The sequence below is a fragment of the Megalops cyprinoides genome, chromosome 20 (genome assembly GCF_013368585.1).
Source record: "Megalops cyprinoides isolate fMegCyp1 chromosome 20, fMegCyp1.pri, whole genome shotgun sequence".
In the NCBI taxonomy this organism is placed as follows: domain Eukaryota; kingdom Metazoa; phylum Chordata; class Actinopteri; order Elopiformes; family Megalopidae; genus Megalops; species Megalops cyprinoides.
Genome location: NC_050602.1, coordinates 25,094,064 through 25,119,074, shown reverse-complemented (window position 1 = coordinate 25,119,074; position 25,011 = coordinate 25,094,064). Strand labels below are relative to the sequence as shown.

Here is a 25,011-nt window from a genome sequence, read left to right as displayed (position 1 = left end):
CACTGTAATCCCCTGTTCACACAATCGCCATTTAGTTCCGTTTGCTTTGCATCCCAGAGACGCGAACCGAGGTTAATCTGAACAACTGCAGGTGGATTGACTGGGCCCTGGAATCCGAATCGCATGCTAAAGGATTTCCTTTTGTGCACGTCTGCAGGGAGCTAAAGGCAGTGGTTGTATTTCAGAATGCAATTATTTAATTGCCATCTAAAGCAGTTAATAAATAAAAATAAGGTGAAAATATGAGGTAAGACACTCACATAAAAAGTGTGTTTTGAAACACTGACCTCGATCTGTTCCAGAGGGCTGGAACATTCAAGCAGCTTTCAGGCGTGTGTGTTTCTCACTGAATGCTTCCCAGGGCCTGCAGGCACTTCAGGGGTAATATCTCATAATCAGTTGAATAACATGTTCATCTTCCTGCCAGCGTCTGAAAGGGCAACAGATCCTATTTAGAGGTACAGCGTATTCGAGCGAGAGAAGGCGTTAGATAATCACGTTATGAAACGCTTCACCTTACAGTAAGACGACTGGAAGCTGAGGCACTGTACGGGATCCGAGAGTGAAGGGTGTGAAGTTCCTTGCACAATATGAAAGTCTGAAAAACTGAACATGTATTAAGATTGCTGGGCGCTCATTTGCAAGAGTAATCAGGCAGATTTATTAATGATGTCAATATGGACTGACATGCATGTATAATGTACGGCTTGTATTGTTGCATAACCCAGAGACAGAAAAATGAGTCACATCGTAGGTGTCATGCTCAGTTCTGGCTTTCACTCTCACCTTACTCTTAATCCCTTCCTCGTCCAAATCATTTGCTCAGTCTGGCTTCACTTTCACATTTTTTACAAACGCTTCCTGGTGAAGCTTTAATTTGTGCCCATTACCCAACAGCTATGTCACCCCAGTACACTGTTAGAGATGTTTACAAGGAAATGCGTGCGACTAATTTCAGCAGTTAAGAGCAAGGCATTGTGGGAATGTGAAGTAGCAGGCACTATGCTGTTGCACTTGGTGATGTCTACAGGTTATATTCAGGTTGTAGGTTGTATTCCACCAGCTCATACAGTGTGAGTGTGGTTGTTACTGAAAGACATGAATGGGGGCTGGATATAGGTTTACAGCAACACAGAGGTGGATTACTATATGCCAGCTTCCAGCGAGCTCCCTGTCTTGCTTTGATTGAGAGGCGCATGTTTTGCATTCCTGTGGGATAAAAGGCAAGCTACGCGCTGGGCTGTGTGTTTGCTCACCTGTGCAAGCTGCTCCAGCAGGTACCTGCTCTCACCCACCGCCGTCACATGCTCCACGTGCGTGCCAGGTCACCTGCCCAACGAGGGCGGGGCAATGTCACTGACGGCACTTCGAAGCTGCTGCCATTGGCGGCCTCCTGCCTCCAACCAACCAAATGGGCTGTTTGATTTTTTGTGCAACAAAAATGAAAAGCACAAAATTGGGTTTGGCATGAAGGGCCCGCTCGGTGAGGAGTTCGGGCAGCGCCTGTATTTGGCGAAGGCTGTTAGGCGTTCTCTTAAGCCTGGCAGAGCTCTCTGTCCACTTATATAAAGACTCATAAGTCCCAAAGTAACCATATCAGCAGTTCCCTAAACCTCATAGTCTATATGCTTTAAGTGGATGATTATTGTCATTCAATAGCAACATTGAATTTGGTCATTTAGATAAATGAGACAGGACTCCCCATGCTTAAGTCTGGCTGGGAGCCAGGGTGCACCAGGCCCTGAAAAACACGCACCTCTCTAAGAACTCCGAGCTGCTGGGCTCTGGACAGAGGGACTGCATTGTCCTGGGCCACTTAGCACAACAATAGCAGGTCCACTAATAGCTGTTGAAGAGCCTGTCGGGTGAGTGCCCCTACACCTGGCTCCATTACCCTGCCGGGCTGCACTTTCCCTCACCCTGACAGGAAACCGCCGCAACGCTCCTCGTTGAAACTCATTTTACACACAAGACAATGGGTAATTTGTTTGTAGGATAAGTTTGATGACATGGGCAGTATTTGGATCCTCTTTCATAACTGATTTTACTATTGCGATGTACGAAGATCCCTGAATTACGCAGTTGAAATGCCACGCGTTGTTCGTACGTGTGTGAACAGTCCCTGGACCCGAGAGCAAGTGAATGTGCATCATTAGTTCCCAGTGGCTTCTGGCCAATGCAAACTTACCATGAGAAACACACGGTGTATTCTTATTCCATCAATCAGCAGATGATCACGAGAGCATAATTCACAATCACCTGTAATGCCCCCTTTCTTTCCAGATAGCCTCAAATTTTTTTCAATGGACACTGGCTAGCAAACTAAGCAAGGCATCAATTTTTAGAAGCTGGGAGAATCCTGGACCCTGCAGGTTATCAAGGGCCAGGGTGGCTTTTTCCATTCAATAAGCTTGACTTGTGATAGTGGCTAAAGAGCAGAACTTGTAATTGAAAGGTTGCCAGTTCAATTCCCCACTGGGGCACTGCTGCTGTACCCTTGGGCAAGGTACTTAACCCACAATTGCCTCAGTAAAAATCCAGATGTATAAATGGATAAGATTGTAAAGAACTGTAACCTACGTAAGTCACTCTGGGTAAGAGCGTTTGCTGAATAATGTAATATAATGTAATGTACAGTGACCTGTTCCCGCCTGAGCTGGGCTCTCGTGGTGAGCGAGAGTGATGGGGTCTCTAACAGGCCAGGGACAGTCTCTCTGGAGCCTGTCAGGGTGTCATTCCATTACCAAGTGAAAGGGAGAGGCAGGCGACCGCGAAGCCGCAAGCCGACCTGTTCCACCTGTTTGCTTCTGCTGAGCAGAGCTGGGTTTTTCCAGTTCTACTGCGAAGAGACAGCAAACAGAACAGAGGACACACTTCAACCAAGCAGGAAAGAAACGCGAAAAGGGGGAAACAGAAATTTAAAAATAGAAGAGGAAAGAGCTAGGCCAGAACCCGGAGGGAAAGGAGAGACTTATGAAGAATTATGAGAATTATGTCATGTAAATGTAAATAACGTGTATGTTATGTAAATTTAACAGCCACACAGGGCCATTATTTTGGACTTTAAATGTGTGCAACATGAACAGCAAGGCTCATGTCTCGTTATTGCGGTCATTGGCAATGCACTGTTTAAAACCACAAAACAATAATAGTGCCTACAGTTTATTGATTTTTCATTCAGCTGCCACAACCGTCTGACGCTAGCAGCTTCCAGTTTAGGGAAATAAAAAATTTCTTTTCTTTTCCAGCGTTAAGCATGGGATTATTTTTGCACTTCAGTCACCCTTACATGTAATCTAGCAAAGGAGCGAACTGAAGACGCTGTAACCTCCGGTGCTTGCTGGCTTCCACAGAGGTCTGCGGCCGTGACCCACATCTTGGCGTTTCCCCCTTTTTTATTTGGGACCGTCCCAGCAGAGAGCAGTTGAAGAGAATAGGAGTTCAAGGCAGTGTAAACACTGGCAGTCTGTAACCTGCAGCTTCTGTCTGAGCTGTGAGAGTGTCTCCTGTTCCCCTTAGGCCTATTGTTTCCTTGCAGATAAAGACACAGGCACTGCCGAAGCGCCCTGCGTGAGGCCCTGAAAGGACCCAGCCCCGGGACAGGTACAGCGCATTGTCACCCAGTTTCGTGAGAGAGAGTGTTTCATGTGCCGGGGCTACCCCCCTCACACAGACCTCTCCCCTTTGTGTGCTGGGACTCCCAATCTGCAATCTACTCCTTCCTGTTTGAGGACGGCGATTCACAGGCATGACGGGCTTAAAATACGTCTCACAAAATCTGAACAATATGACACGTCCAACCAGAGGAACAGAGAAGATATCGTGTGGCACAAGCTGCTCTATGGCTCTCCTGCTGAGTGATGGCAGTACTGTAAGATAATAATAAGACGTTGATTTTTTTTTGAGATGCTTGTTCCTATTACATTATGGCAAGTGCAATGCCGGATCACATTTGCAGTTATCAAATTATTTGCAAATCTAATTATCTACTGTGTAAATAAATAAATAAATAGAATGAGAAACTGAAAATTACAGAGCTGTTCTTTTCCTGCTGTAGTTTCTGTTGTACTGCATTAAAAATAATACTACTTAAAAAAAAAATCTGTTCTTTCAGAGTAGCAGCTGCAAACAAGTGACACCTTTTGTGCAAGACTAGAGAGTTCTCATTGAGAACTCTGGGGAATAAATGATAACCATCAAACCATTACAAGTGCTCCAGATGGATCAATTTACACAGTCTGTACAGTACACTTTGTGATTGAAATTCTAGCATAATCCATCACAATAAGAAAGCTCCGTTTCATTGCTGAACTGGAACTGTCACTGTCCTCAATGACTGTATTTCCACACTGAGGTCTGGGGTCACTTTGCGGATGCAAAATACGGAAGATAACAGCATATGCACAACATAACTCACGTAACCATATTCAGCTTCCCAGAACACCGAGAAGAGGTGGTAATCACCAAACACTTCACAAGTATTTATCGCATTCATCAGACGTCAGATGACTTCGTTCTTTTGAAATCCGTAATTTATTTACCTTTTTTGTCACGCCCCGGTGAGGGGCTGAGGTAACCTGGCCTGAACCTTCAGGGAGCTAAAAGAAAAAACGTGATTTACTGCCAGCCTCCACTGTTTTGTCTTATTTCGGCGTTTATTTCTTGTCAGCGGGTGAATGGGCTGAGTAATGACAATGCCCGTAAATGGAGCCTGCTCTGGTGGAGGTGAAAGACACAGCTCCAACGAAAGGAACAATGAACAGGCGCTCTCGCTCTCCTGCTTTCACACATTCCTCCCTATAAAAGTCAGGTCCGAGGAGGAGAGGCACCGCGACGCCGAAATTTCCAGGCGCGCCAAAAAAAAAAAAGCAACAGTGTTTGTTTAGATTCAGGTGTATTTTTCAATGGCCAATTTAGCTCCATTGAAACCACAGTAACCTTCTCCCGCACACAATAAAAAAAAGGTCATTTCTCAGGCACTCACAGAGACTCATTTGGGCATAGCTTGTGCTTTTCTGATTGGAAATATTTATTTTCATTGTGTTTCGCTTGAAATCCGAGAGCAAAACTCATGTGTATGGAATCCAGACAGAGTTGGCAAAGAATGAAACAAGCCACATCTATTTGGTCATCTTTGGCTGCTCTTCTCCAGTGACACACGTGGTCTCTTTTCATTTGAAGGCCCTTCGCTGGAGGATTTCTATTTCAGGTTTTTCAACGAAACAGTCTTCAATTTATCTGCTTGTCAAGCACAATATTCCCCCGCCTTGTTTTCATGTTGATGTGGTCAGGTTTGTGCATGGTTGTGTCTTTATTGAACAAAATACCTGCAGCGTGAACACTGCCAGAACAACAGAATAAGACATGTTTGAAGTGACTCACCTGTGATTCACTGAACAACAGAATTAGGTGTAAATGCACATATTTTTAAGGTGTCTGTGACTAGTTAAAACAGTAAAAAAAATGCTTAAAAAATGCACCTGCCTGCAAAAACTGTTGCCCTCTACACAGTCTGAACCCAATAAATGGATTCCTTCCCACCTCTGTAGGTCAAGCATGCATGCGTAAATTTGATTTTGACTTGTGTAGCCAAGCATTTGAAAATAAGACGAGTTTCACAGCACCATGAGGGAAGGAGAGGGAAAAGGAGCTACATTCTACATTGTGTTGCACAATCACCAGAGTGGCAGACGAAGACCTCTGATTTCAAGAAGGATCCAGTCCAGTCTCCAGCTATAGACACTGTCCATCTTTGACCCAAAAGAATCAGTTTGGAGGAGACAGAATATGAAAAGCTGGATAACAGATAGGAAGACAAATAATTGCTTTTCCCAGGTATCTCTTTTGTGAGGGAGAGAGGGGACCGGGAGGGCTGAAAAAGCCCCTCTGAGGTGTCCTTTTGACCCCCCGGCAGGCGTGGACGCACAGAGAGAGACGGTTTTGTGTCCCCAGACAAGGGCTCCTCCAGAGCTGGCCGGGGCAATTACACACAGGCACAAAGCGTCTCAGAGCAGGGATGAGTGACAGGTAACCGGGCCTTGGCCAGGTCACAGGGCTGTGAGGAACCAGCGCTTGGCCACTAACCTGGAACCTGGCATTAGCGGAATGACGCTAACAGACCATTCATTTATTATATCTAGCCTTGAAATGATTTTCACTAATATTACATTGCATTACATTATTGGCATTTAGCAAACACTCTTATCCAGAGCGACTGTAACACAGGTTACAGTTTTACATGTTATCCATTTATACAGCTGTATGTTTACTGAGGCAATTCTATGTACCTTGCCCAAGAGTACAACAGCAGTGCCCCAGTGGGGAATAAAAACAGCAAACTTTCGGTTATGAGCCTTGCTCATCACCACTGTGCCACAATGTTGCCTGAATATAATAAAGTAAAGCAAGGTGGATACTTAACAAGTGGGTATTGGGTACACACACGGGCTGCTCAGTTTGTTTGCATGCATCGATGTGTTTGAGCATGTGGAATTTGAGAGAGCAACAGAGAGAGAGAGAGAGAGAGAGAGAGAGAGAGAGTGTGTGGTCAGTTATGAACAGCCATAACTCAAACCCCTCCCCACAACCTCCCGTCCGAACTTGCACCTGCCCCGCCCAGTCCCGCACTGTTTGCAGACCCCACAAAGCCGCCTCCAGGATGGCAGGCCGTCCCCCGTGAGCTGTCAGTGACCCTGCGATAGGTGTCTGAGATTCCAGCATAATTAACTGCCAGCTAAAGGCTCATTGGAGCTGAATGGACACCAATGAATACAGGCCTCTCAGGAGACGGGACAGCGGGGCTGCACTCCGGGTTTAAACTCTGACAAACGGCACGGCAGTACATCTTCAGAACAAACAACGCGCAACCAAACGCAAGGAGAAAGGAGAGGGGACACATCCAGAAGACTGGAAACTTCGCCGTTTCAGGGTGCAGAAGACAGGCGTCATGCATGAGCGGACCGGAGCTGTTTGCAGTCACAGAGTAAATGCCCTTGTGGCCTGAAGACTGAGTCAGCTCCCTCTAAGGACAGTTTCCTGCGAACCGTCGTTCTGTTTGCGGTACAAACAAGAACATGCTTAGACTACTCATCAACGTCTCTGATGACGCTAACGTGAGCCACCCATGAAAAATATTTAGGCGACAGAATTACTCCACCAGGCGTTTATTCCCAGGGTGAACTGAATCACTGATTATGATGGAAGCTAGCATTATTGCAGTGGGGGCCAGTGGGGGTTGGGGGGGCTTTTTTCCCATAATTAGCTCAGAATCATATTTGTTCTGACTTCCTCCCCGCTTGGCCGCTTGCTCTCTCTGCTTTGATATGTTGGTGAGGTATGGCCCTCTGTGTCGCCTTTTCACGTCATGCTAGGCTGCTTATTTACGTTAGATAGCAGTTGATTTCCCCTCTAACTTGTGTGATGGAGGATAATTACTATTCTGGAGACACCAGATTAGATCGCAAATTGATTTTCAAAATGTCAGAGCGAAAAAAACAGTGAAACGGGAAGACAAACACAGGGCAAAGGGGAGGAAGAAGCCGGCAGCTGGGGTAAATACAGATCCCAGCTCTTCACTGAATTGTAATGCTTGTGTGAAATCAGACACACAGATAAACCGCTGACCTAGAAAAGCACTCTGTTGAACACACTTATTCAGTTAGTATATATGGTCTAACATTTATTCAGCGGAATGTTTCAAAAGCAGAATCTTTCATTTGTAAAAGAGCTGCATATTTTATGTGAAATTGCATGTTTTAAAGGAGCAAATCTTGAACTACATATTAAAAAATATTAATGAAAGGAATTCTGTAATGGTTTTGCAATGATATAGTTAACAGGTTATTTGAAGAAACAATAAAAAGAAACTCTGAGATCTTTATAAAAGACAAAGTAAAAAAAAAGTTTTTTGGCTTTCTGCTGCCTTTAATTTCAGTGTTTCAGTCTGGTATTGTGGCAGCCATACTTTCACCTCCCTTTGGCTTGAGAGACGCCCCCCCGCCCCCGCATAAGCTGCCTGCAAGCTCCGCCCACATTCGCCCTCCGTTGTGGTGGGTGAGGCCCTGTCTGCAGCCCCTGTCCTGGGCTGTGCCACGGTCCGGTTACAGTGAAAGAGCTCGTCTGGCCAGCCAGCACTCTCTCCAGCCACAGCGGGCCTTTCAGTGTTTACCTGGATGCACACACAGGCGTCCATCAGGGAGACGACCTTTCATGGATAGTGGATTCTAATGGGGGAAGGGGTATCCATGGAGGGTTACCCTTCGCCAACCCCCAACCCTTCTGATCCTCACTGGGCTGCCACATCAGTGAATTCAGTCAGCAACAAGCTGTCAGTGGATCACTGCATGTTCTGACTGCTCTTGAGTGAGTTTGATGAGAGATTTGTTTGGGTGGTGGAGTGGAGGGACTGATTGACTAAGGTTATTGTGTTTTAAGAACTGCACTCATTTCATAAACATCTATCATTTGCATGGCATCTTTCACTGCTACGATAATTATTCTATATATATATAATATATTATATAATTATTCTCTATTTTATCTTTTACATAATTTTCCCCTTTTCATGCATATCTTCATTTAAGTCCTCTTATTTTTATTACACGTCCATGTTGGTTTAGTGGTGAAGATGACATAGCTGTCATGTCAAGTCAATCCACTTTCATTAAGCAGGGAATAGCAGGGAGGTGGAAGACAGACTTCCAGCAAAGGAGAAGACCACAGACACCTGGCAGCCAGTCCTCCATCAAACCAACTCCCCCCTTCCCACCCCCCTCCCTCACCTGATAGATATCTGCTCACAGCTCAGGCTGATCAATCACCTCAACGGACCGCAATCTAAGTGGGAACCAGGCCTATGAGTTCAGCCAGCCCTTTAATGTAGACCCCCTGGGCGTTCTCAGTAACGTCAATACCACTTGTTTACTCTGATCTTTCAGTGTATAGAGCTGATGCCTCACATCCACCAGCACACACCTGAGTGGGCTCATTGAGCTACATTTAAAAGCAGGTTCTAACCCACGGGACTGTAAATTCAGGTAGAAATCTATAAAACCCGACCTCAGAACGGCTTTTACATAAAAGCCGTTCTAACACAAAGGGGGATCGAATATGTTTTTTGAGTGTCCTGCTGGAGTTGCGGCCCAATATTTTAGTGTCTTTTATTAAATTAACCCCTGTTTGTTGTAAGCCCAGGTTAAACATTTGCCTAGAAATAGCAGAGCACCTTCCAGCAGACTGCATTCAGGTTTACTTGCATCATGTTTCCAACCACATACCATAGTACAGAAGTGTTCAGGTTTGATTGTTGAATACTTTCTGACTTTGAACAAAGGACTTACAGTACAATGCATTTCAATCATTTCAAGAAGGAAGCATTGTAGAAGTCTGTAGTCTGACAGGGAGAATCCTGTGTACAGGCACTCCTCACACTCTCAGACCAGACTGGTTTCTGTAAAGATTTCATACAAAATTACATCCTGTTTCGCAGGTCACCCCTCTCTCTGACACTGCACCACACAAGTTGCGACACCACATCAGCTGTCCACAATATGGTAACTCTCTGTAGCACACAAAAGGTGTTTGTATTTTCTCACAAGAGTAGCGCAGGACCCAAGAGGAGGGTCTGTCATGGACCTTGAAGGTACTGAGGTGATTCACAGCGTTACTGACAGCACTTGCTGCTTCTTGGTTGTCTCTCTGACTAATATTCTGTGTAGAGGATTCCCGAGAGTGAAGCTCTTTTGCCATTGCAGGTGATTCATTGGCCTAGCATGGTGGAGAGGACCCGCCTCCAGGCAAAGGTGAACAGAAGGCAGAGATGAATAGGTGTCTCTAACTGAATGAGAACTCTGCTCCAGTGAGTTAAGGCCAGCATGCAACACAACAATTCATTTTGAACTTCATCGCATTTAAATATAAAAAGCACACTTTTGGTTGTCCTATATGCAATTTATATTTGAGCATCAAACTCAGGCTTGACATTTGAAATGCCTAAAGCAGTCTGCAACAACTGTTCTCTTTACACAATGTAAATAAAATCCTGATATGTGAAGATTAATGAATGAATTAATTAATGAATGATAATAAATCAATGAAATCTTACTGTGGAAACTGAACTTTAAGCATATGTAAAGGCAAAAGAATACATAGATTTCCTGATGAGTAACTTGCTCAATGCCCACTGTAAAACTGGAATGGCCACTTGCTTATGCTCCAATTCCTGACATGCACATGACAAAACCTCTTAGTTTCAGGCTAATGCCTTTACCTGTGATCATGTACATTCTTGCATAATAATAATAATGATAATAATAATAATAACAACAGTCCTATATTGATCCAGACTTGTAAAACATGTAGAATTCTACTTGCAAAGTCTGGTATTTCTATATATTTTTGTATGAATTTAATTTACTTTGTTTTTATTTAGTCTATTGATTTTAAAAAGTATTGCATTATGCATTCTAGTAAAATATGTCTTGACATTCCCGGCCATTAAACCTCTTTCAAAGGTATTAAAATCTCTTTATTCAAGTCTGTTCCCACAGGCATCAATGCTACATAAAAAAAAAAAAAAAATACCCATAATCCCTCTGTCCTTGGCAGTTTTTGGTCGAAACTCATAGAACAAGTTTCTTATTCTCATGTGAATAGAAGCAATTGGGAGTTTTCCTGTCATTACCTTTTCAGTCTGTAATGGTAATGTTTGATAATTCAGTCTTTCTGGGGGAGATGGAAAGGTTTGTATTTACCCTCCAAAAGTGTGAAAATAGAAATAATCCTCTTAAAACCCTGCGAGCTTTTTTAGATACTTTAAATGTATGCAAGGTGTGCTAAATGCATGAGTTCCCTCAAAGGAAAGCTGAAAAGCCAGGATATTTTAGGGCGTAGCCTTTTTGGCAAAGCGCCGGTTGGTACATCGTGCCAATCTCTTGAGGTTTTTTAGAAAATGGAATTGGATATGATTCACAAAAAAAGATTGCACCTGGAGGGAAAAGTTAACATGCACTTTCAGCATCCTGGTCAGCAGATTTTCACTAAAGTGAAATTCGCCAGATGAGCAGACTGTACAAATGACTGCAGTTCTGTATGAAAAACAATCCCAGGTGAAAGTGCAAAAAATGGTCATAGAAGAGTATAAGAGAGCTGGGAAATGTAGTTTTGTTTAAAACAATGACTCTTTAAGATATGACTGGTGACACTAATAGTCTGTATTACCCTGAGAAGAAGCTACTTGTCATCATATCCCAGCATGTATACCCCTCTAATATTTTAAATCTAGTTCAGACATTTTTTCAAAAATTGTTTACAAAGTAATCAACTGTATATTGTACTTTACCTGTGTAATATGCTCAGTCTCTGAGTTTACCTTTATAAATGTGAAAAGTAACAAAGTTCTGCCTGCACAAATCCCTTTGAGCAAAGAATTATAGTTATGTCTGTGGCTGCATATTTAATATACTTACTACAATGTGTATAAGTGCCAGGTCCTTGAAAATTTACACAAATTTGCTCAAATAGATCATTTAATTTCACAAACTCACAATAATAATGACCACTAATGGAGAAATGTGTCACAAACTGTTAAATGAGCTGTGGTTGAAGTGTACGAAACCTATGGTTTTGGTAAACCACACCATCTAATTCTAAGGCCTAATCCTCTCAAAAAAAAATTTAAACACTGTCTGGCTGATAAATTAAGACACTTCATTATTCAACTTTACTTTGCTCTGTAAGACTATATGTGAACTGCGGAGTAAAGCACAGCCTCAACTTTGCTTGCCCACAGACAGAGATGGCAGCAGTTCAAATCCATTCAAGCTGCCAGAAAGCCCAGCCCTGTGGTTTTGATACAGTTCAGGAGGTGCAATATTAATGTAGTTGGATTCGGTAGGATTATATTACCATTTTCACTTCTTTTCTCGCTGAGATAAAGTCACTGTCACATCGACTGGTCTATACCGCTCCACGCAACGCATGCAGCACATTGCAAAGAAGGCTTTCAGAGAGTACTAAAGAAGAACGTATGTACTGTATTTCCTCAATAAACGCATGGTCTCTTGCTGAGGAACGAGCAGATGGCTGATGGTTCAAAAGTATCAACCCATTATAAAACTAAATAAGTGACTCAGAAGGTAGTCATCACAATCAAGGTGGAGTAGCTCTATTATGACTCATAGACAAAGCGAACATGCACACGCATTGCATTCGCAAACGCATGTGAGTACGGTCAGGGGCTCCGAACTCCCCGCTCCACCCGACCCGTTCCCTGACAGGAACCATAGGATTCTGTTTGAGCTCATTTTCTTACAGGTTGCTCCAAGATCACCAGTGCACCCCAGGCTTGCGAATAGGCCCACACAAAGCCGCGTCTTTGGGCATAAATGGGGCTGTGTACACACCCTCTATCGCACGTGTGGGCACACAAGACCAAGTGCACGTACTGTATATGAGCATGTCAAGGGCGTGGACCTCAAAGTTACACATCTGAAAACTAATCATACTTTTTGTTTTGTATTTTTTGCTGGTCCCCATGGCTGCTGTCGACAAAGAAGCTCAGTGTGGAAGTATGTAAGGCACATACAACTACACCGATAAGAGAGTATTGAGCGAGTGGAGAATGATGAGAAGTATACTTACTTGTACAGAGCAAAAAGCTTTGCCCGTATGTCTTTCAGTATAACTGGATATTGATTGTACTTTCCACAGTGTATTATTCTTACACAATCTGTTGATTAATAACCTTACAAATCATCTCCACTTGTGTGATACACTGCTGTAGTCTGCTGTTGTTTGGCGTGTCATGTGTTTGCAATAGCACATTTGGATATATGTCTTGTAGTTGAGAGACACCACTGCAAAACCTATCATGGTGCATTTAAAAACAATATTTTACGAATTAAGTGCAACATTTAATGTCAATACTCACGAATAGCATTTTCCGATGTAAATATTCCGACACATGAATTGGAAGAAGTAAATCTCATTATCAGTGTAGCCTATTATAATTAACTCGACGAGGAATAAATAAATGAGTGTAGTAATACAGCTGTAAAACTATTTTAAGATCCCGTTTCCTTTAAATAAGGTGGTCTTGGTCATTAGGAAAATAATAATTTCGAAGTGTATTGTGCGCAATCCATGAGAGAAAATACATTGACTGCAGCGGGTCATTTCAATATTTTATTTTTATAACACTTGTTTTTATAAGACTTGTTTATAAGGCTTGTTTTGCTCTCCAAAAATATTTGTAGATCTAGATTACTTTATGTGAGGCATAATTAATTCCGTAAATTTGTTGAAATTGAGCTTTGAAATATTTTAGAACAACTGTTATGTCTGCACTATTAGACTATAAAATGAGACACTAAGACACTACTTTGCAAAATATGTAAAAGATTTGAGACTATGTAACGGCACTTGTGTTAACCTTACATCGCGCAGGCTACATTTCTGGAGGCAGTGGAATAACTGATGCGTAGACTATTCGCGCTGCGTGCGTATCAGAACAATTTATCACAACAGTATGTAGGCTACATATCTGTCTGTCCTCTAAATTAAATGGAATGTCCCTGGAAAGATACAGGTCTGTTTCCCAATCTGCAATCTTCTTAATTGTGTTTAGAAAACAAGAGAGCACTTCCTCTCTCTTTGAACACAGCAAAACACAATCAAGGAAACATGACTACTCCGTCGTACCATTCTTCGGCGGGACGCAAGAGTGAGGCAAATGTCCTGGATGATACGTTAAAATAATTGCCTTTTTAAGCAAACAAGATCATAGTGATCTTTTTCATTTTTGTCCGTTTTGCGGACGGACCGAGCAATGCCTGCGTTGGACTCATGTTTCCTGATTAGCTTTTGTGTAGACCAACCACCCGACTGGCTTGGATAATATTATAAGATGTATTCAATTACGTAGCTGGGAAATATTACTACTTTCGACTTTAAATGTTTTTTTTTCTTTCTTATCTTGTATCTGCTAAAACCCCAAGTCACCCTGAGTTAGGGCGTCTTCCAACTAAATAACTAATACAAACATACACAGGGCCAAAGGTTGTGCTACATTGATTTTTTCTTTCGTTTCATGCATTAGAAATATTTACCTAAGTAGTGTACCGTTACAGTTGCAATTATTCGTTATCGTCCTAAATTGGTGTTGCAATATTCTCTTGCTCTAGCAGCCGTGTGTGTTAGCTACTGGAGTATCGCAGCCATCGGTGTAACAATAACAGTTGTTTTGGTCACGGGGTTGATGTGTGCCAACATGCTGGCGCACGTACACACACACACACATAGGCGAGAGTGAAAGTGGACAGCGTCCCGTGATGTCGGAGAAAGGTGTCCAGATTTCGCTCAGGAAATTCACGCCATTCCCATTTCCACTTGGCTCCAGACACAACGGCTATTCCGGATTTCGATTTGCGTAGGTGGTTTAAAAATAACCCGGGTATAAAGACAACGGCGAAAATCTCTGTACACCAGCTCATTCCAGAAACATCCCCCCTCCGCACACATGTCTCTCACTATGAACGCTGTGTAGAAAGGCAAAGGGAATATTCTGACACAATGGTTTAAGTGTAGAAGTCTAGAACTTACAGCCTGCAAAATTAAAAAGGGCTTAAAAACTGTTTGCATTAAATAAAGCGTTTTGGCTTAGTATTTAACGTATATAAATTATTAGCAAATGGTGACAGGGATTATATATATGATACATGAAGGGGATATATACGTGGCATAAATGTTATAATTTATATCGTTTTAGAGGGCAATAAATGAAGTGTCAAATTATAGAGGTACACTATAAATCGTATTAAATGATCTAATTTCATTATTTTTATTTGGTCTGCTCCTACAGAACGCAGTAGTTGCTAGCAAAACCAGAAGGTAATCCTTTGCATGACAAGACCTATCAAACTGATTAATTCTTTTGAAAAGGCAAAATATTGCGCAACGGACGGACATTGCACTTTCAAATTGAAAGCATATTGGACGACGTTACATGCAAATCACGGATCCTTGAAACGGGATATATCAAATTCACAACAGCAACTTACACGTGAGGAATAGTTGTATAAGCTCACAAATGTAATTATGAGTAAAGATAAATATGCATGATGTTCATAACCCGCTGCCCCAGTGATGAACATTTTTCAATTTCCTGAAACAAATTGCGGGTAAATTATTTCATCTAAGCGCTCTTGATGCAGCAGTTAAGTGTACAGACCCTGGGGGTGAATAAGTAGCCTTTTTCTAGTTAAATGTTACATGCCTATAATTGTATGTTTTCTTGACGGTTTCCGTCTAAAAAGATGTCTTTAGAGACATTAACCGAACAAAAGATCATCTCCTGACTTCTCAGAACGGTTTAGCTGGTCAGAAACAGTATGTTAGATTGTCTTCATAAATACAATGAGTTTAACTTTTTCAGCATCGATATTCTGCTAACGTCATGTATTCCCGTTAAAAATAACTTAAACAAACTAAAATAATATTTTGATAAATTTTCTCAGGTTTTCAGGTTTCTGTCCCAAAAGCGAAACTCCCTTTCTATGGGTTTTAGAAGATGCTCACTTAGCACACTGACAGAATGAGATGCTGACAAAACTGTCATATCTTTGGAATGCTTACATTTTCCTTCTTAAAAATTTCTCAAGTCGTTGTTACAACATGCACGTTTTCTCTTAACGTGCTCTATATAATATTTTACTGATAACGTTTTCACGGAGGGCAGACATGTCAAACAATACAAATTGTGATATACTGACACCCCCATTTATTGAGATTAGTTATTATGACAGTATTGTTGTTTTCCAGTTATTGTTGTTCGGTATAGCTATGTCGATGTGTTGCTGAATTAAAATAAATATTTCTTCCAATTTGTATTTTTCAGTTGGTCTCGGTCTAACTGGACGAACGTCCTGCAGAAATTTACCACTTCGTCTCTTCCCATCAGATTGCAGTAGCCTAACCTCTCTTGATTTGCATAATAATCCAAAGTGAGAATTGGGATGCTTGTGTTAAAATCATTAACGAATGTGCAACCGTAGTGCTTACCTTTAAGATTAACGGGCTGTTTCGATAGCTCTGGGAATTAGCACTGGTTCACAGGTTTTGTTTAAATGTTAAACAACCAGGGATTATATTCAAACAAATGAACATTACTGCTAATGTAACTTGGTCATGGATCTTCCTATGTAACGATTTAAATAACAAAAAGTAGTTTTTCTCAAAGGAACGGTGGGCGAAACTGCACGGGTATTCTGTGTACTAAATATATTATTATTAGTGGTAGTGGTGGTAGAAGTAATAGTAATAATATATAACAGACTTATTTAACACCACAGTATCATAGACAGCGCGTATCGATATATCAGTATTATATTTGTCTTCCATTCCTCTAAAAAAAACTCCCGTTGGGAAGATTGGGCTGACCGATAAGGCTGAGTGGCGCCCCCTGTTGTTTTCAATGATTCAGGCATTTGCACGTTTGCAGGAAAAAAACACATATGCGTGATAGATATAGGTCTGACTTAAACCGATATTTTGGGTGAGTTGTTACAAAGTTTAAAATCATGTAATCAAACATGGTTTTGGTTTGATTTGATAAATTCTCCCTCTTGCAAGAATGTAGATTTGATTGGTTAACTGTTAACAGTGAAATGTAAATGGTATGCGTAACATTCAGTCCGTAACAACAAAGACTGAGGAAATTAAATGGTCGAAACTGACATCAGACGAATGGCCAAGAAAGCACGTTTACCTGACGCAGAGATACCTGTGACCTGTCATCAAGAAATTATTTTAAGTAATTTTAATTGCAGTATGATTTGCATTCGGGTAAAAATACGGTGCACTTAGCAGATATGTTACTGCCTTTACCAGCTGTAAACACACACAAAAAAATAATAAATGAAAATGATACAAAAAATCAGAAATTTCAGATTCTTCGGGGGAGGGGAAATCTTAGTTGATTTCAGCAAATTGTAAACCTCTAATCTTGTAATCATCAACCATCGAAATTATTTTCTTGACAGAAACGAAGATAAAACAGCGAACGCAGTACATTGGCTGTCACTTACGATGGGCCCCGCCCACAAGGCCCACAAGCGTATAACAAGCTGGCTATCTGGAAGGTGCAGAAGTTGAGAAACTTTGCATAGATGGTGCACGTCGGCAGGCACTTAGCTGCAACTAAAGCGACGTTCAGAGTGTGTTTTACTTGGACGAGGTACAAGTTCGTTTTTGAATTTCGATAACGTTTTGAAATGGCTCTGGCAGATGCGATGCTGCCTTCGATAACCACTTTTGCAAGCAACCAGACTTTGGAGGAAAAGCAGTCCGAAATTGTACATGTAAGTTTGAATTTTTCCTTTCTCTGAAAGTTTTCTATACACACTTGCTTGTCTTTTTAAATAATTTTTTATAGATGAGATATGCTTTTTACTGTGAAATATGTTGGTTCCATTGCATGTGCTGTATTTAAACAGGCAAAGCAAGTGAGTGGCGTGTAAAGCGTTTTGTAGACCGTGTTGTCATTGTGATTCAGCGCTGATAAACTTGCATTACTGGTTTGAAGTGAGGGACTTTAGACATTTGAATAGTTTAACTTGCTTCTTGCTATTTTGAATTTTATATTTGTATGTAATTAAATGTCTTTATTGATCTCCCGTAGCTCTGGAAGGTGGGCGAGAACGAAACCGGTACAACAGGAGATGACCTGAAACCCCAGATCGAAGTCGAGTTCAGCATCGTGGAGACTCCTACTTTGAACAGGGATGAGGACGACCTCGCCAAATTCTTGGATTTAGAGTTTATCTTGTCTAACACAGTTGCCTCTGAAAACGGTAGCAACTCTTCGCAGTCCTCGGCGTACCAGCTGCCGGAGTCGCCGGAGAGCTGCAGCACGGTTTATGACAGTGACGGCTCTCACCCCACGCCCACGTACAGCAACGGCAGCTTTACACCCAGCCCCGGTCACAGTTTGGTTGCGGAGCTGCTGACCCCAGAGATGAACTATCAGGGCGATTTAACACAGGACTACAACATGAAATCTGCCATGGACAGGCAGCAGTACACCGAGCTGCGGGCGCTCGGCATGGGTGACCCTGTCAGTTTGCCCGTGGACAGTGCTCACCACATGGGTCATAAAATTAAGACTGAGAACTTCGAGCAGTCGTGCATGATGGCTGGCGACTTCATGGGACAGATGTACGAGCAGAAGGCACCGCGCGCCATGCAGCACGCGCACCTGCACCACCCGCCCGCGTTTCAGGGGTTTGCGCACCACGGCGTGCCGCAGAGTTCCCCGCAGGACGGGGTGGCGCGCAAAGACTGTCACCTGGCAGAGATGCACCCGCACCACCACCCTCACGTGCAGCACCAGCAACAGTACATGGGCAATACCCCTTACCCGCCCCAGTACCCCCACCATCAGGGTCACCAGGGTGCACAGCAGTATCACGGACAGTATGGCATGTTCAGGGAAGCCTTGCGCGTTCCGCACCCGGGCATGCCCGGTATGATGCTGACCCCGCCGTCTTCGCCGCTGCTGGAGTTCTTCGCACCCGACGACTGCAAGCCAAAGCGAGGCCGTCGGTCTTGGGCGAGAAAACGCACCGCGACACATAGCTGCGAATTCCCCGGCTGCGGGAAGACGTACACCAAGAGTTCGCACCTTAAAGCTCACATGCGAACGCATACAGGTAACAGCACATACAACGAAATAATGTGATGTGGGGAAACAAATTTAAACCTGCCTGTAATTAAAACTAACATTTGCACTTTCTCTAAACTATGTCTAATGTTTTTTTTCCTTATTCACAGGGGAGAAACCGTACCACTGCAATTGGGAAGGTTGTGGCTGGAAGTTCGCCAGATCGGACGAGCTAACTCGTCACTACAGGAAGCACACGGGTCACCGACCGTTCCAGTGCCACCTCTGCGAGAGAGCCTTCTCCCGATCCGACCACCTGGCACTGCACATGAAGCGGCATATGTAAAACGAACGACGTCTGTTGTTAACGATTCTCGATGAAAGCATTGTGTATTTATAATAATGTAATTTTGGGGGTATGGGCGCGGCTTGTAAATACTTGGATATAGTATCTATTTGCCACTAAGTTAAGACAGTATTTAAAGAGGAGACCTAAGATCATCAGACCAGATTAGTCTTCTGTCGTAAATTATTAAAAAAAGAAAGTTAGGATCATAACAGAGGCTGATTTGGCAGTGTAAACCAAACAGGGCAGGACCCCAAAGATATTTTTTGTACATATATTTTTGAAATACGGCTTTCATTTGCTCTATTTTTATTATACAATTTTGACCATGTTGCCTCATGTCAGGGAAGCATATGGATTTATTTTTATTTCATTCAGAAAACAACAGATTTTTGTACTTCTGCGATTTGGAGTTTTTCTACTGGAGACTATGAGTTATGGAATTTTGTACTTATTTCAAAGTTGCTTTTTAAAGAAGATTTGCTTTTAGTTTGCTTCTCTTAGCAAAACATTTCAAGTTTCTGATGGATCATGGATTTCTTGAAGGTTTTAGACTCCAAAGGGCTACAAATTTAGGTACGGTCAAACTGCCTTTCAATGAAGTTGTATAGCTTGTAAAGTCTGTATGTTAGAGAAACTGTACTCTATATATACTTGAAACCATACTACCCACCTGGCAGTGGAAAGCAGTGCCTCACTCTGAAAGTGCAGTACGTGTGTGCACGTTTTCAACACTTCATCAAAACTGAGGACTCTTGTAAATTTGACACTAGACTAGACAAGGAGAAGTGTAAATGAACTCTGTAAATGAAATGTTAAAGTGTTTTTACGAAGAATAAAACCAGATAAAATACACGCTTCGCTGTGTATTGTTGTTCACTGTGTCAGATCTGAAACGATTGGCATCCTTTCTGTTTTTTTGCGGCTTTCATTATGGATTGTTATGTATAGACAGATCCTTCTGCAGAGGTTTGATATTATGCACACACCTGTCTATGGAGAGCACTGAAAAATAAGCAAATGTGTTACAGCAAAGAACATGTTACAAATGTGTTACAGCAAAGAACATGGGCACATATAGGTACAAATTCAGTAATGCGTCTCTCGTGGCTGTTCCAGAAAACTCCTGTCCTGTCCACACAAGTGAGACTCAGAGATCCAATAATAATAAAAAACATTAAACAAACATGCTGTCTGCTGTCACCACTCACTCCCTTCTGTAGTATGGAGTGACTGTAATCATTTGGCAGAGATACAGAGACACAGCCCAGGAGGAGCTTTAGTTTGTGCATAAGCCAGACACTTGTTCATGTTACTGAACCTGATACTTCAGTGAATTACTTCAAATGGCCGTGTGCAAAATGTATTAAATATTGAATAGATTATATCTGCAGGACCTCAAATCTCAAAGACCCCTGTTGCCCCGTTGGCTATCTTTACAATGCACCAGAGAACATTTACTTTATGATCTTTGACAAATATATGCAGCCTCTCTGAAGCACATACCTATTTTAGTTTTTATTTATTGTGAACACAATGTGGAATGATACCGTCAACATAGAAGTGGTTGTATTAAAAAAAACATTCACAGCTGCCAAACGGTGTCTACTGAACAGCAGAAATGATTAAATGAGGTTATAGTAATCTTGTTCAGTGGCAGGAGGATTGCCAAGTTAATACATATCTCACAGATGTCTAACAGCAATGAGTAAGCAGGAACTGCAGACACCAATGCACACGAATTTCATTTTCATGCTTTTAGTGGGAGAAACGCCGCCCCCTCCTGGACATTTTGTAAAGTGTTAAAAATAAGCAAGTTGCATTCATGAGAGTGTCTTTGTTAACGTGAACCTGCAGTTACAACACCATCTACATTGTGAGAGCTTCAGGGTCAACAAATAAGGTCTTTGTGTTCACTGTCTGTGTATGACAGTCAGAATCATCATCATCACCATCATCATCATCATTATCTGCAAAACATTTTTCATGCAATTTGAGCCTCAATTACATTGAGAAAACAACAAACAGTTGAATGAAAACATATTAATGAACATATGAGTATATGATTAAATAAAAATTATACTGTAAAAAAGGGGCGGGCAATGAGGTGGGCGGTGTCACTTCCTGAGAAAGGCCATCAGGCACAGGTGTGATCAGGTGAGGGAGTTCCCTCATTAATCCTACACACAGGAGTGTGTGGGGCTTCCTGTGATATAAAGCCCAGGTTTATGAGCTCTGATAGCAAGTTTATTGCACTGCACTCTGACAACATATCAGACGGTGGGAGGAGGAGTGGCTGTCACTTCTGATAAAGAGGGTGTCAAATGTGAATGTTGGAGACCCCATGAAAGCGGGTCACCCCCTCATCATGGCCATTCAAGGAGAAATAACAGGCAAAGAGGAATCCCAGTTTTATCAAGCAGTGAATACATACATATTTTTATTTTTCTGCCATCTCAAAAGAGACAGTTATTGTTTTTTTTTTCTGTGAGTATGGGGAGAGGAGAGAGATCCCATTGGTAAATATGATACCTGTCCTTCTACAACCTAATTTCTGTCACCTGTTTCTCTCTCTCTCTCTCTCTTTCTCTCTCTCTCCTCCTTCCATGCTGCCACTGTGGTAGCCAGCGTTGGTGTATGAAAGGAGAATCTCATCCACACAAGCTCACATGTAGCACTGGTTAGCTACAACTACAACTAAACACAACTGGACCAACCATCTCCACAGATTAACAGGTAGGGGCTACACTGCCACCCTAAAATAAATACTAATACATCCTAATATACTAAAATCTACCAATGTTTGTTCTTAAAGTTTCTCATTCTCTGCCAGCTGGAATTTCCCACCTTTTCCATAATGATAATGCAGTTTGTGCCAACGGGAAGTTTCCTGTGTTTTTTCACCCCGTCAGGAGCAAACATTAAGTAATACTATGGCAGCGATACATCACATCAGCACGTCTCTTCATTTACAAACCAGCGTTGTTCAAATATACTTTCGCTTCTTATTACAGGCACATTTCCGAAATCTTAACCGTACTTTGTTTAGTACGCCGGTTTGCTGAAAATTCCAGCTAAGCGCACAGTCTCAACACAGCTCACTTCAGTCATGCATTGGAATTATCACGTTCGGGGTGCTCCACGGAGGATAAATTGATTGAAGCCATTATACAGCTGTGATTGTTGCAGATGGCCCAGTCCACCACTAGGAGGCAGCAAAGGGAGACAAATTGAGGCAGGATATGAGTGCATTTCGAAAGACTGCAGACCAGTTGAATTGCAGCGTTCTCATTAGTGGTCAACTGGCACAGGCAGGGAGACCAGCCAACAGAGAGCTGAAGTAATGTGGGGGGGGGGGGGGGGGGGGGTCTGGCCCAGGAGATGGGACTATTAAACAGTAATAAACAGATTCATCCAATGTTGCTGAGGATGAACCTACAAGACCACATTACAGAAGCAAGGGAAAGGAGAGTTTGTTATGCTTGTATGATACTGATTATATTTCCCCCACATGGGGACGCTATGTTATTTTCCTCTGGTTTTGTATGAGATTTTATTACCACATTATACAATTCACCCTGTACATGAGACTCAGATGAAGTTTACTTTTGAGTTGAACGCCACCGTGTGCCCTGATTTATTAGCCTTTGAAGGGAGAGTGACAAAGAGGTCCAGCTCGTTGAAGTTTTATGTGAATGGAAGGTCGAGCTGGCTGCCAGCCTCGCTTGTGAAAGCAGACCGAGGCTGAAAGTAGCAGGGAAGCCAGCGGGCCGGGCGCTATTGTCCAGGGGTACACTGACGTCACCGAGCGCGGTCAGCGGGGTCATCTCTCCCGGGAAGGCGCTGAGGAGAAAGGCCGGCTCATCCGGGGGGGGGGGGGGGGGGGGGGTGCTTGCTATGCGGGCCTGGTGAGAGAACAACAAAAACAAGGTCCAAGGGCTCTGTGAGCGCAGCGGCCCGAAACTCGAAAGGAGAGAGGGGAAGAGGGTAGAGAGAGGAGTCAAAATCATTCTAAGGGGGGGGGGGGAGACAGTGACCCCGTGGCAGTGGCTGGATGAGAGGGAGAGAGGGTGTCGGCAGAGGGGGGGGTTCTGGAGGAGCGAGTGTTTCCAGGGCAACCCATGCTCCTATGAGAGCTGTGAAGCAGTGGAAAAGGGGGTCTGATTATATCAGCTTGGCAGCAGAGTGGCAGTTCCACAGGTTTGAGACCACTGAGGGGGGAAACCAACGGGTGAATAAAAGCATAAGTTGTATTATTTTACACTCTGGGTTTCCTTGCACAAAACATCAAAACATCAAGTGACAGCATTTTCATTTTTGTTTTCTGATCTGAAAAGTAAATAGCTGTACTTCGTGGTAATCTATGTAGTTGTATAATGGCATTAAAAGCAGAACAATTTAAAATTTTATGAGGTTTTTACAAGGTTATTAAATAAAGCTTCATGCTGCTTGTAATGCAGTATTGACTATAGTTTTGGAAAACTGGTTCAAGACTTATCACTGGTAGCAGACAGGAGCTCTTTCTTATCTGACCGCACCCTTTTTCTTTGGTATTCTATTATGTAACAGTGTTCTTTGAAAGCTAGCCTGTACTATCTCTGGTTGATTTTATGACATAAAATAAAACATAAAACAATAAAACATATGTACCCACATGTTAAATTGTTTCATAACAGTTGGAGAACATATAAGGTGTACTGTTATACCTCTTTTGGGTTTGGTGTTGTGATATTGTTTGGGATGGAGCACAGTGGTATTACAGTATTTTATCTACCACTAGAGGGCAGGCTTTCATAATAAATCCAGCAAAAGAACGCGGCACGGAGGAAAAAGTGCTTTGTCCTACATGAGCAAAATTGTCAATGTTCAAAATGTACATGAAACATGATGTAACTGAACAAATATTATTTTTTCTAAGAGAGTTTCAGTGATAACTATTATGCAATGAAACAAAACCTTTAAAGTGGTACACTACAAAGTTGGTGACACATTTGTTCAGAAAAGAAGCCAAAGCAGTTGTATGATTTTTTTTATATATAAATGGATCAAAACCATTAGCTCCTTTTCTTTTTTAATCTCCTTCCCCCTTCAATCCTTCTTAGCATCACCAATTTATAAATTAGGCTCATATCACAGCAGCAACCTCTACACTCGTGTAGGAGTGCACAAGTAAAAGGGCAATCCTCCAATAACCTTACACGCAGCCGATGGCTATTTTTATACTGAAAGTCCCAGAGTGCACCAAAGTGAAGTGGATATCAATTGGAGGACAGTCCCCAACATTCTGCCAGGCAGCTCAAAGGTACCTGACGAATGGCAGGGAGGCTATGAGTGGGGAGACGAGGAAAACCTTACCAGCCAATCCACCCGTATCCCCAGCGGAACAAGGCCAATTTGATTCACTGCAGTGTTCACGCATGGACAACGCATGTCCTTCTCTCTCCTGCACTCTTTCACCTCCTCCTGTTCTCCACAAATGCCGGACATTCAAACCCACTCTCCCCTGCCTTTGCTCTGTATCTTGCTTGCCCTCTCTAGCGCCCACTGCCAAGTCATATCCGTTAATACCGTATTAATAAGCCTGGCTACATACCAACTGAATCATTAGACCCACCTCTCCCTTATATAACATGAAATACCTAGAGTGCACTGATTGTGCAGGTTACACACCTGCTGGTTCCTCAGTATTTAGACCCGCATTATCTCAGTTTATAGGCACGTGTTGTGAGGCCTGACACACAGCTAGTGTAGGAGACCAACCTGTCAGTGGTTCTTGGTACTGCACAGAAATACCCAGAAAATGAATGACAGAAAATACATGTAATAGTATGAAAATAATCCCCAAGCAGGGGGTGATTCAGAGCCAGATAACCTTGAAGGATTCAAAGAAGACTTCTTGTCTACCTGTTCTGTTTTGTACTGTATTTTTTTCCAAAGTAAGATAACCTGCTATTCAAACAGATGTCTGAACCAATAAAACAAATATCAAGGAAGAAAAATCCAGCAGAAA

General features: G+C 42.5%; 1 protein-coding gene across 1 annotated transcript; it reads left to right on the top strand.

Annotated features, from left to right (window-relative positions):
• The first annotated feature begins 17,154 nt into the window (after nucleotides 1-17,154).
• klf17 (Kruppel-like factor 17) lies at nucleotides 17,155-20,064 on the top strand. The gene is made up of 3 exons (XM_036554223.1): nucleotides 17,155-17,354; nucleotides 17,675-18,704; nucleotides 18,826-20,064. Exons 1-3 carry the CDS (start codon nucleotides 17,268-17,270, stop codon nucleotides 18,999-19,001), a joined length of 1,293 nt encoding a protein of 430 aa, XP_036410116.1. The 5' UTR covers nucleotides 17,155-17,267; the 3' UTR covers nucleotides 19,002-20,064.
• The last annotated feature ends 4,947 nt before the right edge of the window (nucleotides 20,065-25,011 follow it).